Here is a 13,194-nt window from a genome sequence, read left to right on the forward strand (position 1 = left end):
TAGATCTCCACTAGTTCATCCAACAAGTGGGGCCACTCTACTCTCTTGGTCACTGAAGCCGTTCGGAGCATGTTGATAAAAACCTGGTTAACTTTTTCACACAGACCATTCCCTTGAGGGTGATAGGCCGTGGTGCGGAGCTTCTTACATTCATGGTAGGCACACAGCTCCTGGAAAAGTTGCGACTCGAAGGCCGGACCCCGGTCCGTCAGCAGAGACTCTGGGCACCCATAGTGCTTTACATACTCCTTGTAAAAAGTAAGAGCAGTGGTCTTGGCGGTCAAGTCCCTGACAGGTACCACGACTACCCACTTGGAGTAGTGGTCAACCATGGTGAGGGCGTAGGTATACCCGCATCTTGTAGGGGCTAGCTTCACATGGTCCAGGGCGACTAGCTGATTCGGCCGGTGGGAGGTGATTGGATGCAAAGGGGCCCTGACTTCTCTTCCCCCAGCTTTGGAGATATTACAGGCAGGGCACTCAGCACACCAGTTCTCGATGTCAGCCCTCATCCCGATCCAGTAGAACCGCTGTCGGATAGTGGCCTCCGTCTTGTGTACCCCGAAATGACCGGACCGGTCATGGTAGGCATCTAGCACCATCTTAGCGTCTCGTCGGGGAATGAGGATCTGGTGGCACCTCTCCCCAGAGACCGGATCAAGAGAGTTCCGCAGGATCAGTCCCTTCTGTAAGAAGAGCCTCTTTCTTTGCCTCCAGAGTCGCCTTAGCTCGACATCAGGATAGGGCCTCTTTATCCGCATGGGGACCCGACCAGTAGAGAGGTAGTCATAGATCTCCCCCAGGACACGGGACTCTTCCTGGATGGTCTGCCACCTGGCCAAGTCTTGCGGGGCCCTAGGTGGAGGCGAAGGCGTTTCAGGCCCGGCTACATCAATAGCACTCTGGGTAGCGAACCTTTGATAGAAGGGAGGCATTTCTACGTCTTCCCAATCGCTGTCCTCTGGGGCCTCTTCGCCCTTGGATAGTCGGGACAGAAGGTCTGCATTGACGTTAGCCTTGCCACTGCGGTACTTAATTTCAAACTGGAAATTGGCCAGTCGAGAAGCCCACCGCTGCTCCAGGGCGCCCAGCCGAGCAGTGTTGAGATGCGCCAACGGGTTGTTATCCGTATAGATGGTAACAGGGGTGGCAGCCAGGTAGTCCTTGAACTTTTCAGTGACGGCCCACACTAGGGCTAGTAACTCCAACTTGAAGGAGCTATAATTGTTATCGTTCTTTTCAGCACCCCGAAGACTCCGGCTGGCATAAGCTACGACTCTCTCTTGGCCATCTTGAACCTGGGACAGCACAGCTCCCAGGCCTTGGAAGCTGGCGTCTGTGTAAAGCCGGAAAGGAAGGTTATAGTCCGGGTAGGCCAGGATAGGAGGCGTGGTCAACAGGCGTTTCAGGGTTTGAAAAGCAACCTCCTGCCGTTCGGACCACTCGACGGGGAGTCGTCGGTTGTAGCTTTCTCGAGGGCAACCCCGGAGTAACTCATTGAGGGGCTCGGCCACTTGGGCAAAGTGGGGAATGAAGCGGCGGTAATAGCCGGCAAATCCCAGAAAGCTTCTCACCTCCTTGACGGTCTTAGGGGTATCCCAGTGTTCCACAGCCGAGATCTTCTCTGGATCGGGTCGTATCCCCTCAGCACTCACAACGTGCCCCAGATAGTTCACTTGGGGTTTGAGAAGGTGGCACTTGGAAGGCTTGATTTTCAGGCCGTGATCGATTAGGACCTGGAACACCTCAGCCAGATGATGGACGTGATCTTCGTAGGTACGTGAATAGACAATCACATCATCTAGGTAGAGCAGGACACTCTGAAAGTTGAGATGGCCGAGACACCTTTCCATCAACCGCTGGAAGGTAGCGGGGGCGTTGCACAGACCGAAGGGCATGCTGGTGAATTCGAATAGTCCCATGGGGGTGGTGAAGGCCGTCTTCTCACGGTCTTCGGGTGCCATGGGCACCTGCCAGTACCCACTGGTGAGGTCCAAGGTGGAGAAGTAGGCGGCTGACCCCAAAGCAGCAATAGACTCTTCGATCCGGGGCAAAGGATAGGCATCCTTGTGGGTGATTGTGTTTATCTTCCTATAATCCACGCAGAACCGGATGTTACCGTCTTTCTTCCTCACGAGGACAATAGGGGCAGCCCACGGACTCTGACTTTCTTGGATAACGTTAGAGTCTTTCATCTCCTTGAGCAGTTTCTTGACCTGCTGATAGCTGGCAGGAGGGATTGGCCGATGTTTCTCTTTGATAGGCAAATGGTCCCCAGTGTTGATCCGATGCTGGACCAGGTTGGTCTTCCCGAAATCGAGGGAGTGTTTGCTGAAGGCCTCGTGATACCTTTTGGCCACCTTGAGGATGCCGTGGAGGTATTCAAGTGGGGTATTGGCATCGCCAATATGGAGTTCATCCCACCAAGGGGCGAGAGCCCTGTTTGAGTCCCTTTGAGTGTCACGGATGGAACTCTGATAGGCGATGGTCTCCTCACAGATGATGTCCTCAGGATCGAGTTGGTATAACATGGCCACGGTGGTGAACTTGGGTAGGTCAGCTGAGTAGTCTCCAAGGTTCACCAGACGGACAGGGACCTGACCATTGGAGACGGTCACCAGGCTTCTAGCGGCCCTGACAAGAGGTTGCCCCTCAATTTCAATAGCATCCAGAAGGGCCACATAATCAGCATTGTTGAGGCCTGGACGGACCCTGCACCAGATGAGGAACTCACTGTTAGCTGGGATGGTGATCGGACGAGCATCTCTAGTGCGGACACGGCAGATTTCTCCTCGAGGATTGGCAAATTTCCGCTGAGCGGCGAGCACCTTTATGGTCTTCTGAACGGCTTGCCTGTACTGAGGAGACATAGCACAAGACATAGAGGCATTCAAGGCATCCAACACTTCAGTGAATACATGACGGATAATATTCATGCCTAATACCACGGTCCCACTATCTCCCTGAGCCTCAGTAACAATGATACCCTGACGCGCTAGCTCCCGCTTCCCTATGCAGACAGTGGGTTCCCAGTAACCTAGTTGCACAATAGGACGACCATTACTAGCAATAAGTTTCAGACGGTATTTCTCAACTGGACCTAGGGTTCTCAGATCCCAATGTTCTTCAAACACATGCCTCGGGATAGTGGTAACCTGGGAACCTGTATCTACCAGAGCCTCCAGGGGGACTCCGTCCACCCAGAGAGTCACATGCGGGCATTGTGAGAGGAACCTTGAGAACCACTGTGCTTCCTGCGGGCCTGGATCTCGACCTCCTGGGTGTTGGCCCTCGGACCCAGGGGTAGCCCGTTTAACTGATAGCACTGAGAGCGGTAGTGTCCATGTCGCCTACAGTGGCGGCAATAGGGGCGCTCAGGGGATCTAAGTCTCGGTGGAGGAGGCCGATCGGGAACTGAATACTCAGGGCAGGGGTCCTGTGGTGGTGGAGGTGTTGGATAGGCCCCTTGTAGCCCCCTTAGGGCTTGGCAGAGAGAGTCGACCACTTGCGTAAGGAGAGCAGGGATCGCTGGTGAATTAGCCGGGATAGACTGTTGGGCAGCTTGTATAGCGGAAACTGGTGGAACCATAGTGGGCACTGGAGGTGGGGGTATAGGTCCCACCAGATCCGGGCAATCTGAACCTGGAGTACAGCCGGCACAGGGATTGTCAATGCCAACCACCCTCAGAGCCAGAGTCTTGAAGTCCAGGAAAGGCATTGTAGGGTTTTGGGCAGCTAGCATACGCAGTTGGCTCTGGATGAGTCTAGAGTCCACCCCCTCTATGAAGCGGTCAGTGATCATACTCTCCACAGCCGAGGGGTCTATGGTATCAACCTGTCTCAGGGCCCGGTAGGCAGATTGGAGTGCTAGTGCATAGTCTCTGAGGGTCTCACCTGGCCTTTGTCGTCGGTCATAAAACTTAAGGCGGACCTCCGTGGGTGACTGTACCTCAAATTCTTTACTCAGCCGGGTCAGGATCTGTTGTACATTAGCTTTCTCCGTAGCTGGCCATGACCGCACCTCCTCGGCAGCGGGACCCTCAAGTTGTCCTAGCAGCAACTGCACCTGCTGAGTGGGAGAGAGTGAGACAAGTTCAAGGGTGCGGGAAATTTTTTCCTTGAAATCAGCCAACGTGTGGGGTTCTCCTTTATAACTGGGAAGATTGTTGGGCCCAATGAAGAATGGGACCGCTGCGGTAGCCATAGCAACGGGAGCCGCGGGAAGCCTTCTTCGGGCCGTCGGCGAACTGCCGGACCCGTCAGAGTCACTGTGATGGCCGGTGGACATGACGAGGGGTTCTGGTGTAAGGCGCCTGGAAGAAAGTAGGGGCGAGGAGAGCTTGCGGGAACAGCAGGCACCGATAGGCAGGGTGTCCGGGACCGGAGAGGAATAGGGCGGAAGTCAGCATCAACACTTCCGGCGGTCCGGGCACAATCTCCTTCCCTCCTGCAACAGAGGCTTGGATACTGCAGGGCCGGGGCGGAGCGCGCGCGCGCGCGAAGACAGTGCGTCACCGGCTGACTTGACCCCTTAGCAGGCCGCAGCGCGGCAATAGCAAAGTCTCTGGGGGGATTAGCAGTACAGTTCTGGGGACACTGACAGTTGGCACAACACAGTCTGCATCCTGTTCGTGACGCCAAAAATGCGATGCCCTGGCCCCTGGGGGCCACTTCCGCAGTGCTGGTGTTATGAGCGGGCAATGACCGGGGCAGCTGCAGGGTGTATACTTGTCACGGTATAGGCCTGAGGGCAGCACAGCTGTAGGGCCGGTCTGAGGAATCTGCGGGTGATGATGGGCATGCGATTCTTCGCTGCACTTAGTCAGGGCACCAGTTAGTGGACACCAATGCCAGGGTTCAGTAACAGCGGTTTTATTATAGATGAAGTAACTAGTAGCAACAGTTCTGTCCGGATGCAACCGGGTATATAGCAGGCTTTGACAAATAAGGCAGGAGTGGTGCTGCATAGGCTGTGAGAATACGTGTCGGATGATGGGAGTACGAGTATGAGAGGAATAGCGTTGCTGGGTGGATTAGCTTGAGAATAATACTTGCTGTGAATCCTTGCAGCGATGAGGAGAGATAACGGAATGACACCCAGATGAGAGAAAAGAATCCGGTCGCTTGAGCAGGCAGATACAGCCGAAGACTGGTATATAGCAGCAGACTTAGTCACTCTTCTGTGGGAGAGGATAGAACCACACAACCTCCTTGCTTGGAAGCAGGGGGAAGACTAACTTGTTAGGAGGAAGTGGGAGGTCACATGGTTGCTCCTGGCCAGAGCTAGTCGGCCATTGGAGGAACCATGGTTACAGGTCACGTGATCAACAGCCTTGCATGCCACTGTACACTGTAATACACAGGAACACATGAGAATACACATGAAAATGCACAATACCAGAGAATACTAGGGGGAAACCAGCAACAGTTGCAGTGCAAACACTTACCAGAACAGGCATTGACACAGAAATAGAAATGGCCATAATAGGAGTAGTAGTCTGCATGTTCTGGGACACTGCATGTCCCCCGTGTCCCTTAAACATGTGAACCCCACCATCAGCACCTAAAAATAATGCTAGTCACATCCTGTCACTCACAGTAGGCGTCTTCTCTGCATGAAGAGACGTCCACTTTTCCTTTTCTTCTCCATCCGGCTCCGGCCATCATGAAGGCTTCTCTGGCCATGACTCTTCTCCACGTGATCTGTCAGACAGACATTTTAGGCTTCTTTCTTCAGCAACATCCTCATCTATACATTCCCCATATATAATAGCCCCCCTGCTGCACATCCCTCTATATAGAATAGCCCCCCTGCATCCCCCCATATAGAATAGTCACCCCTGCATCCCCTCAGTATAGAATAGCCCCCCCCCCGCATCCCTCAATAAAGAATATAGGATAGCCCCCCTGTAGAGCCCCAGACAGCCACCCCCCCCCCCCTGCATCCCCCATATAGGATAACCCCCTGTAGAGCCCCAGACAGCCATCCCCCCCTGCATCCCCCATATAGGATAGCCCCCTGTAGAGCCCCAAACAGCCATCCCCCCCTGCATCCACCATATAGGATAGCCCCCTGTAGAGCCCCAGACAGCCTCCCCCCCCCTGCACCTACCATATAGAATACCACCCCGTAGAGCCCCTGACAGCCTTCTCCCCCTGCATCCCCCATATAGGATAGCCCCCCTGTAGAGCCCCAGACAGCCATCCCCCCTGTAGAGCCCCAGACAGCCTTCCCCCCCTGCACCCCCCCCATATAAGATAGCCCCCCTGTAGAGCCCCTGACAGCCACCCCCCCCTGCACCCCCCATATAGAATAGTCCCCCTGTAGAGCCCCTGACAGCCATCCCCCCCCTGCACCCCCCATATAGGATAGCCCCCCTGTAGAGCCCCAGACAGCCATCCCCCCTGTAGAGCCCCAGACAGCCTTCCCCCCCTGCACCCCCCCATATAAGATAGCCCCCCTGTAGAGCCCCTGACAGCCACCCCCCCCTGCACCCCCCATATAGAATAGTCCCCCTGTAGAGCCCCTGACAGCCATCCCCCCCTGCACCCCCCCATATAGGATAGCCCCCCTGTAGAGCCCCTGACAGCCATCCCCCCCTGAACCCCCCCATATAGAATAGTCCCCCTGTAGAGCCCCTGACAGCCATCCCCCCCCCTGCACCCAGGGCCGGCCTTAGGGTAGATGGCGCCCTGTGCAGAATACTCTTTTGGGGCCCCCTTCCCCCCCCCCCCCCCCCCCCCGGCTGATTGTAGCCCATCCCAAGCCTATCTCTTGGAGACACACACTGTATATACTGCTTACACGGACAGATACAGTCACATATACACATACAGACGCACGGGGGAGGTTCATCAAACATGGTGTAAAGTGAAACTGGCTCAGTTGCCCCTAGCAACCAATCAGATTACATGTTTCATTCCTCACAGACTCTTTGGTTGCTAGGGACAACTGAGCCAGTTTCACTTTACACCATGTTTGATGAACCTCTCCCACAGTGTATATACTGCTTACACAGACACATACAGACGCACAGTATATATATCCTGCAAACACAGACACACATACAGTCACATATACACATACACACCACACATACCCACCACTGGGAGTTGTTGTTGTCCTACCACACAGCAGCATGCTGGGAGTTGTTGTCCTACCACACAGGGGCATGCTGGAAGATGTCCTACCACACAGGAGTATGCTGGGAGTTGTTGTCCCACCACAGAGAGCCACATAGGAGTATGCTGGGAGTTGTTGTCCCACCACACAGAGCCACATAAGGAGTATGCTGGGAGTTGTTGTCCTACCACACAGGGGCATGCTGGGAGATGTCCTACCACTCAGAGCCACACAGGAGTATGCTGGGAGTTGTTGTCCTACCACACAGGGGCATGCTGGGAGTTGTTGTCCCACCACAGAGAGCCGCACAGGAGCATGCTGGGAGTTGTTGTCCTACCACACAGAGCCACACAGGAGTATGCTGGGAGTTGTTGTCCTACCACACAGAGCTACATAAGAGTATTCTGGGAGTTGTTGTCCTACCACACAGAGCTACACAGGAGTATGCTGGGAGTTGTTGTCCTACCACACAGAGCTACATAAGAGTATTCTGGGAGTTGTTGTCCTACCACACAGAGCCACACAGGAGTATGCTGGGAGTTGTTGTCCTACCACACAGAGCCACATAGGAGTATGCTGGGAGTTGTTGTCCTACCACACAGAGCCACATAAGAGTATGCTGGGAGTTGTTGTCCTACCACACAGAGCCACACAGGAGTATGCTGGGAGTTGTTGTCCTACCACACAGAGCCACATAGGAGTATGCTGGGAGTTGTTGTCCTACCACACAGAGCCACACAGGAGTATGCTGGGAGTTGTTGTCCCACCACACAGAGCCACATAGGAGTATGCTGGGAGTTGTTGTCCCACCACACAGAGCCACACAGGAGCATGCTGGGAGTTGTTGTCCTACCACACAGAGCCACACAGGGGCATGCTGGGAGATTTCCTACCACTCAGAGCCACACAGGAGTATGCTGGGAGTTGTTGTCCCACCACACAGAGCCACATAGGAGTATGCTGGGAGTTGTTGTCCTACCACACAGGGGCATGCTGGGAGATGTCCTACCACTCAGAGCCACACAGGAGTATGCTGGGAGTTGTTGTCCTACCACACAGAGCCACACAGGAGTATGCTGGGAGTTGTTGTCCTACCACACAGAGCCACATAAGAGTATGCTGGGAGTTGTTGTCCTACCACACAAAGCCACACAGGAGTATGCTGGGAGTTGTTGTCCTACCACACAGAGCCACATAGGAGTATGATGGGAGTTGTTGTCCCACCACACAGCCGCACAGGAACATGCTGGGAGTTGTTGTCCCACCACACAGAGCCACACAGGGGCATGCTGGGAGATTTCCTACCACTCAGAGCCACACAGGAGTATGTTGGGAGTTGTTGTCCTACCACACAGGGGCATGCTGGGAGATGTCCTACCACACAGAGCTACATAAGAGTATTCTGGGAGTTGTTGTCCTACCACACAGAGCTACACAGGAGTATGTTGGGAGTTGTTGTCCTACCACACAGAGCCACATAGGAGTATGCTGGGAGTTGTTGTCCTACCACACAGGAGTATGCTGGGAGTTGTTGTCCTACCACACAGAGCCACACAGGAGTATGCTGGGAGTTGTTGTCCTACCACACAGAGACACATAGGAGTATGCTGGGAGTTGTTGTCCTACCACACAGAGCCACATAGGAGTATGCTGGGAGTTGTTGTCCTACCACACAGAGCCACATAGGAGTATGCTGGGAGTTGTTGTCTCACCACACAGAGCCACATAGGAGTATGCTGGGAGTTGTTGTCCTACCACACAGAGCCACATAGGAGTATGCTGGGAGTTGTTGTCTCACCACAGAGAGCCACATAGGAGTATGCTGGGAGTTGTTGTCTCACCACAGAGAGCCACATAGGAGTATGCTGGGAGTTGTTGTCTCACCACACAGAGCCACATAGGAGTATGCTGGGAGTTGTTGTCCTACCACACAGGGGCATGCTGGGAGATGTTGTCCTACCACACAGAGCACTAACACACACAGAGCACACACAAACTCCACTAACACACACAGACAGAGATAGACATATATACTCACAGTCACACTGCAGTAGTAGTGGAGGATGTCTCTGCCCATGAGGAGAAGCAGGTAGAGCCGAGGATCACACTGCTGGTGTCTCCGTCGGGGGAGGGGGCGGGGTTATGGGCCTCTGTGAGCTGGGAGACGCTGTGGGGGGCGGGGGATGGGGGCCAGGCTGCAGTCACATGTCCGGGGAGAAGAGCTTCCTCGGCTGCTGTGCAGAGGCAGGGGACGGATATATGGCCTCAGGGATGCAGGTGGCGCCCCCTTCCTGCCGGGAGTGCACAGCGCCCTGTGCGGCTGCACTGCTCGCACACCCCTAAGGCCGGCCCTGCCTGCACCCCCCCATAGGCCACATGTAAAGGGGTTAAAAAAAAAAAAAAAAAGAACATTCTCACCTCACCTCGCTCCCGGCAGCTTCTTCCTCTCGGTCCCGGATCTTCGGTCCACAGCTGCTTCTTTCTGTTGCAGCACGGCGACGCCTCTTCTTGCTTTCCTCCCAGGTCCTCAGCGGCGCGTCAGGGAAGTGACGTCACCGCTGGGGGCCTGGCAGAGGTGCCTGCAGACGTGCGGCCGGCTGCGCTATTCTTGCAGCCACTGCTGAGGGCCAGCGCACATAGGGGCCAGGACCGGCGGCCCCGGATTGGTAATCCTGGCAGCCCAGCAGGCATTTGCCCGCTTTGCCAGATTACCAATCCGGGCCTGGTACCCATCATATAAGATATCAGGCACTTGTCACATCTCACAGATTATTATTGATTGTGCATTTTCTTGTGTTCCCTTCCAGATAATAAACTGAGACTGGATGAGATTGTGATAATAATCGTCACAGTAAAGTTCATTGTACTCACGGCAGGATTCCTGCTTTACATAAAACGAGCCAGGTATTGATGTACACCTGTACCATGTACTGATATCAGGATGGAACAGCCCATAGATTTAAGTTTACAATGGCTTATAATACAGAGGAGAAACATTAAAGGGATTGTCCCAGGGCTGAAGCCTTCTGCCCCCTGGCGCTCACTACCTGTGATGCCATGTCTCATGATTAAGCCTTCTGAGCTGTAACGTTTGCTAGCGATTTTGCTATTTTGATATTTTTTTTGTGATATACTATACTTTGTTAGGTTCAGAATTTCGTCACTATTATGTTTGTTTTGTGAAAAACATCAAAATATCTTAAAAAGGTTTTTTAAAAAATTGCTTTTCAGCATACAGTAAAAAATAACATAATAAATGTATTCTCTGGGTCACCACGGTTACAGTGATACCACATTTCAATAGTTTTTTTTTTTTCTAACTATTACCATTGTCTCCCTTTTTTTTATTTTATACTTGTGTACATTAACCAGAGATCTTCTGATGACTGTAGCATTACAGTTTACAACGCCAGTTGTGCAGTGTATTGTATATGTCAGCATCATGCTGCCTCTGGCATGGCTGTGGCAGAAGGCCGCCGGGATTGCCATACAGACGATCGGAAGTTGGGATCTCGCCACTCGACTTACAATCACTAATTATAACGGCCTCACATGAACGGAACCCCTCTCTTTGGACGGCACCCCAGTTTATCCCTGCTATTATTATTTGGTGACATACAGCCTTGGTCATTCTTTTTCACTAATTTTGTTTGTCACTTTATTATCATTGGATTTGATTATATGTTGTTTTGTGTGTATTGTATATACTATTTATGGGGTTGCCTGTTCTGGGGTTCTGGAGTTTGTAGACCTTTTCTACATACATATGTATGTGTACCTGATACAATAAAGTACTTTTATTCATTATTTCTGGTGTGCCAGTTTGCCGTTATAGTACATCTCTTTTCTATTCTTTGTGCTTGGTCTTTTTATGTACTGGCACTGTGCACCCACTTTTTCATTATTTGGAGTTGTGCATGTCCTATTTCTCTAGTTCGGAACCCATTACATACCACTGTCATGATTTACAGCAGGAGATACTGTCATACTGACAGTTGGCGGCATAGGAGCGCAGCAAACACTTGTCCTGATGTATAAAGCCACTGGGATCAAAATAAGGGCCATTAGTGACTTCCATAAAAACTAAGGGGCTAAACCCAACAGTGATCACTTCTGCCTGCAAGAGCTCTGTACCAGTCCTTTCTATCAAGGGGATAGCTAGGATTCATGGGGTCCCACCACAGCAAAAAACTGTACAGGGCTCCATGAATCCTGCATAGGCCCCCCCTCCCCCTCCTCCATATTTACCTGGCCAAGTGTAGTCCCACTGTGTTTTTTCATGAGAATGAAGGAACGCTGCTCCAAGCCAGGTGAGTATGTGGGTTAGGGGCTGCAGGTGATTGGTGCTGCTGCAATCCACTTCCCTGCTGCTGCTGGGTTTGTCAATGGCGTACCATGTTGGCAGACTATACTTTGCCCCCCTTACTGCCCGGGCCCTGTAGCAGTTGCGTGGTCTGCCTACATGGTATCTATGCCACTGTCTTCTATCTAAGTAACATGTAAAAGCAGTCCTCCAAACAGCCATGTTAAAGTAATGCAAACTCTGTTCTCTCTCTCTGACTCTTTGCGGCCCGGCATGGGATCCCGGACGGAACGTATACGATGTGTATACACTCCGGCCGGGATCCCATAGAGGAATAGGCAATGTTCCACATTGCATAAAGTACGGCCGTCATTGCCAACACACTTGAAAATTAGTGGATGGCCGCCAATTAACCCCTTAAGGACCCATGCCATACAGGTACAACATGGAATCCTGTCACTTAAAGGAGTTATCCGGCGAAAATCTTTTTCTTTCAAATCAACTGATATCAGAAAGTTATATAGATTTATAATTAACGTCTATTAAAAAATCTCAAGTCTTCCTATACTTATCAGCTACTAAATGTCAAGCAGGAAATGTTGTTTTATTTTCAGTCTGACACAGTGCTCTCTGCTGCTATCTCTGGCCGAGACAGGAACTGTCCAGAGCAGGAGAGGTTTTCTATAGGGATTCATAGAAAACCGAGACAGAGTTCCTGTCTCGGCCAGAGATGTCAGCAGAGAGCACTGTGTCAGACTGAAAATAAAACATTTCCTGCATGACATTTAGTAGCTAATAAGTATAGGAAGACTTGAGATTTTTTTTTTTAATACAAGTAAATTACAAATCTATATAACTTTCTGATATCAGTTGATTTGAAAGAAAAAGATTTTTTCTGGACACACCCTTTAAGGACCCATGTACCCGTACCTAATAGAGTCCGGCGGCGCTTTGAAGTGAGCTGAGGAGCTGAGCTCACTTCAAAGCACCTGGGCACTGGCTGCTATATGCAGCCAGGTCCTACCTGTTAATGACGGTCCGCCGCGATCGCACCGCGACCGTCATTAACCTATGCAGTGACAGGAGCTGTGCTCCTGCCATTGACCGATCAATCTGACTGCCAGAGGTCTCTTATCTTCCTCCCGGCAGTCAGATCAGCGATTACTGTATAGAGTCTGATTGTAGATTAAACTGATCAATACTATGTTATGGCATAGCAATGATCAGTGTAAGAAATCCAGTGTAAAAATGTTAAAGTCCCCTAAGTGGACATAAAAAGTGTAAATTTTTTTTTAAAAAGTTTAAAAAAAACCAAAAACATTACATAGCCCCTCCCCCAATCAAAGTTTAAAGTGTACTTGTCGTTTCATTTTTTTATTTATTTTTTTGCAAAAATCAATAGTACAGGCGATGAAACTTTGTAGTTGGGTTTAATAAGCAAATATGCCATTATGTGCATTCCAAAAACACTTTCCCTAGGTCCCTCCCCCCTCCTCTCTTTCCTTCACTGCTCATTATCAGGAAATATCGACTTGTGGGAGCTGTGTGAAAGCCGGTATTCAGAGGTCAGAAAGGTCAGTGCTGACTTCAGAGAGATAGTCCAGTGATGTAACTGTAAATTAAGTCTTTGTTGTCCTGTTTTGGTGCCTCATCTCCCTCCACCCCTCCCCTCTCCATAGACAACCATGAATACAGGGGGGGAGAGCTTCAAACTGCTTTTTCATGATTTCGGCTAATAAACCCAATTACAAAGTTTTTTTTAAAACCG

General features: G+C 51.5%; 1 protein-coding gene across 1 annotated transcript in view; it reads left to right on the top strand.

Annotated features, from left to right (window-relative positions):
• The window catches only part of LOC138767405 (cell surface glycoprotein CD200 receptor 2-like), a 43,393-nt gene extending 32,714 nt beyond the window's left edge, over positions 1–10,679 (top strand). Inside the window, exons 7-8 of the mRNA XM_069944906.1 lie at positions 9,931–10,027; positions 10,496–10,679. Coding sequence (XP_069801007.1) covers positions 9,931–10,027; positions 10,496–10,679 — 281 coding nt within the window. The remainder of the gene's footprint in view (positions 1–9,930; positions 10,028–10,495) is intronic.
• Positions 10,680–13,194: the final 2,515 nt, after the last annotated feature.

This window comes from Dendropsophus ebraccatus, chromosome 11 (assembly GCF_027789765.1).
Source record: "Dendropsophus ebraccatus isolate aDenEbr1 chromosome 11, aDenEbr1.pat, whole genome shotgun sequence".
Classification (NCBI taxonomy): Eukaryota; Metazoa; Chordata; class Amphibia; order Anura; family Hylidae; genus Dendropsophus; species Dendropsophus ebraccatus.